The sequence below is a fragment of the Rhea americana genome, unplaced genomic scaffold, assembly GCF_003343005.1.
Source record: "Rhea americana isolate MKP2758 unplaced genomic scaffold, rheAme1 scaffold_539, whole genome shotgun sequence".
NCBI lineage: Eukaryota > Metazoa > Chordata > Aves > Rheiformes > Rheidae > Rhea > Rhea americana.
The window spans coordinates 52,278-55,224 of record NW_028186689.1 but is presented as its reverse complement, the minus strand read 5'-3'; the positions used below and the strand labels follow the sequence as shown (position 1 = coordinate 55,224).

Sequence of the window (2,947 nt, the reverse complement as noted above, 5' to 3'; positions counted from 1 at the left end):
GGCGGGCAGGGCGGCCGTGCCGGGGCTGCGGCCGGGCGCCGACCGGCTCTCGGGCCTTGCAGGAGGCGTACTCGGTGGCGCGGCAGTTCAACCTCATCCCGCCCATCTGCGAGCAGGCCGAGTACCACATGTTCCAGCGCGAGAAGGTGGAGGTGCAGCTGCCCGAGCTCTTCCACAAGATAGGTACCGGCGGTGGGGCGGGCGGGCGGCCCGGCCCCGCGCCCGTGCCGCCCCGCATCCCCCCCACGCTGGGCCTCCCGTCGGCCCCTACTGAGCGCCGGGCCCGCGTGCAAACGCTGCCTCGGTGCGGCGCGGCGCGGCCGCGGCGCCACCTCCGCCCATGCCGTCTCTTCCAGGCGTCGGCGCCATGACCTGGTCCCCGCTGGCCTGCGGCATCGTCTCCGGGAAGTACGACGGCGGCATCCCGCCGTACTCCAGAGCCTCGCTGAAGGTGAGGGGCCGCGCCGCGGCGGGCAGCACGGCCGGGCGGCCCCGCGCCCGGCCCCTCTGACCGCCTCGCCGCGCAGGGCTACCAGTGGCTGAAGGACAAGATCCTGAGCGAGGAGGGCCGGCGGCAGCAGGCCAAGCTGAAGGAGCTGCAAGCCATCGCGGAGCGCCTGGGCTGCACCCTGCCCCAGCTCGCCATCGGTAAGCGGCGCCGGGGCCGGGGCGCGGGGAGCCGGGGCCGAGCCGGCGCTCAGCTCGCCCTGCCTTTCTGCCGCCCCAGCCTGGTGTCTGAGGAACGAAGGCGTCAGCTCCGTGCTGCTCGGGGCCTCCAACGCGGACCAGCTCATGGAGAACATCGGAGCAATACAGGTGGGTGCCTGCGCGCCGCCACACCGCGGCACAGCCCCGCGGGCGGCCCGGCCACCCCGAGCCGCTCACTCTGCCCAGGCCGCCCTTCGCTGGGCAAGGGGCCCGCGGGCACGCGGCCCGGCGCTGCCCTGCCGCTCCAGCGCGCAGCCCGGGGAGAAGCAGGGCCCAGCCACGGCTGCAGCGCGGTTTTGCCTTGTCACAAGCTGAGTCAAAGACCAGCCCCTCTCAGAGCCGAAAGCGAAGCCCCCCAAACCACGGCCTGTTCGTCGCCTGAAGCGCTTACTTACCAAAGCCCTGGCGGGGGCTCGCTCACTGCCTTCCCTCCTGGAAGGGACGCGGTGGGGGGAGGTCGAGCCCCAGAAAYGAGCCCCAGAAACGAAGCATTCCTCCCGCTTTTGGCAGAAAGGAGCAGCGTTGCCTTAGGACTCTTAATCGTGTTTCTCTGGTCGCGTACAGGTTCTTCCAAAGCTGTCATCTTCCATCATCCACGAAATCGATAGTATCTTGGGCAATAAACCGTACAGCAAGAAGGACTACAGATCCTAACTGTGCACACYGTCCGCCCGGACTCACCGTCAAGTCCTAGTCTCCCGTTCGCTTGCTTAAGCTTTGTTGAAGCAAAGTGGAGAGTGTGGTTTGCGTCAAGATCACAACACGTCAAGATGTTATAGAGAAATTGTTTAAAATGTTGCTGCAAGACAACATATGCTTATTATGTAACATTTTTTTTGAATGCAAGAAAAGTCACTGGTTGGGAAGAGCGCGAAAGCAATTGCACCCTCGCTGTTTAGCCTCTGAGCTTCCTTTTTAAACGAAGAAACTACCTTTTTTCACAAACACACAAGACGTCACTGTTTCCCATTAGTTCAGTTGCTTGAATATTCAGCTCTGGCATGTAACGCATTTCACTGGAAGGACGCTAGTCTCCGGCCGGCTTTCCAGCGCGCAGGCTAACGCGAGCCTGGAGGACTCTGGCTGCGAGAACCACCTGGGCATGTTAGAAACAGCTGCTTCGGACTACTGCACGCGTCTCCCGGCGGCTGCTGTTCTGTTGTTTCCGTGTCCGGGGGGCTGACGGGGAAGGTTTTTATTCTGGGAGGTATTCGGAGCAGATCAGCCCCGCCTCTGAAAGCTGTAGGAGCTCGCAGCCCCTTGTCCGGCACCTCCTGAGACCCCGGCGCCGCTAGGGCATGCGCCGCGGTGGGACACGCTTTCCTCTGCGCAGCGCTCGGCCACGCTCCCGGCCTCCCGGCCGCGGCCCGGCCGGCCCCCAGCCCTGTGGCCCGGCAGCCCACGCACCACCTGGCCGCGAGCCGCGATGGGATGGGCCGCCACTAGAGCCCAGAGCCCTAGAGCAACGCGGGGCTTTAACGCCGGCTCGGCCCCGCGCAGGGCTTGCTGACGCTCCTCCGGCCCGGCGCGCCGCTCACGCTGCCGAGGCGCCGCGGAGGGCGGCGCTGCGGCAGCGCCGGGGCGAGCTCACGGCTGCAGCACTGGGGCGAGCTCGCGGCTGCTCCCGCACACCAGACAGACACTGTGGGGCCTGGGGTCTGCGAGGCGACAGCCRCAGGGGGTCGTGTTCCATTATGCACACAAAATAAATACACGCACGGTTATTAGAGTAACTCAGCGTCTTCTCGTAACCTCCGCAGCCCGGGGGAAAGCGAGTAGCGCCGGGGAGCAGCAAGCTCTTCTGTCGTSCGGCCGCCGCGTGACCCAGGGGGCAGAAGTATTCCACTGCTTCAGGTTACCGGAACCATATCCAGTACGAATCTTCCATTTAAAGGCAGATTAATACCAATAAACAGTGATAAAAGCATCTGTGGTGGGAAGTGTTTTTTTTCCTGGCAGGGCAGCTTGCGCTATCCCCGTCTGTTACGGAAACGGGGACGAAAGACTCGTCAGAGGGTTTAATCCAGACCGAGAGGAGCCRGAAGGACTCGGAGGGCGGCTCAGCAGCCCCCTTGCTTTCTGCCCTGGGAGCGGTGAGGACGGGCCTCTCAGCGTGCCAAAGCGAGGGCGACCTGCCTCAGCTCGCAGTCCCGCGGCTCGGGCCCGTCCCGCACAACGTCCAGCCTGGCGCGAGACGCCAGGTGACGTCTCGCTTGGTGCGAGCCACGGCGTGGAGCTG

The 2,947-nt window shown here is 65.0% G+C and overlaps 1 protein-coding gene across 4 annotated transcripts in view; it reads left to right on the top strand.

The window, feature by feature from the left end:
* KCNAB2 (potassium voltage-gated channel subfamily A regulatory beta subunit 2) overlaps positions 1-2,635 on the top strand; it is a 32,229-nt gene extending 29,594 nt beyond the window's left edge. For 3 of the 4 annotated variants that reach the window (XM_085318480.1, XM_085318481.1, XM_085318479.1), the window contains 5 exons: positions 63-183; positions 357-451; positions 528-648; positions 728-816; positions 1,273-2,635. In XM_085318480.1, coding sequence (XP_085174606.1) covers positions 63-183; positions 357-451; positions 528-648; positions 728-816; positions 1,273-1,316 — 470 coding nt within the window. In that variant the 3' untranslated portion in view covers positions 1,317-2,635. Of the gene's footprint in view, positions 1-56; positions 184-356; positions 452-527; positions 649-727; positions 817-1,272 lie in introns of all 4 variants that reach the window. The other variant, XM_085318482.1, reaches the window with a different exon arrangement.
* Positions 2,636-2,947: the final 312 nt, after the last annotated feature.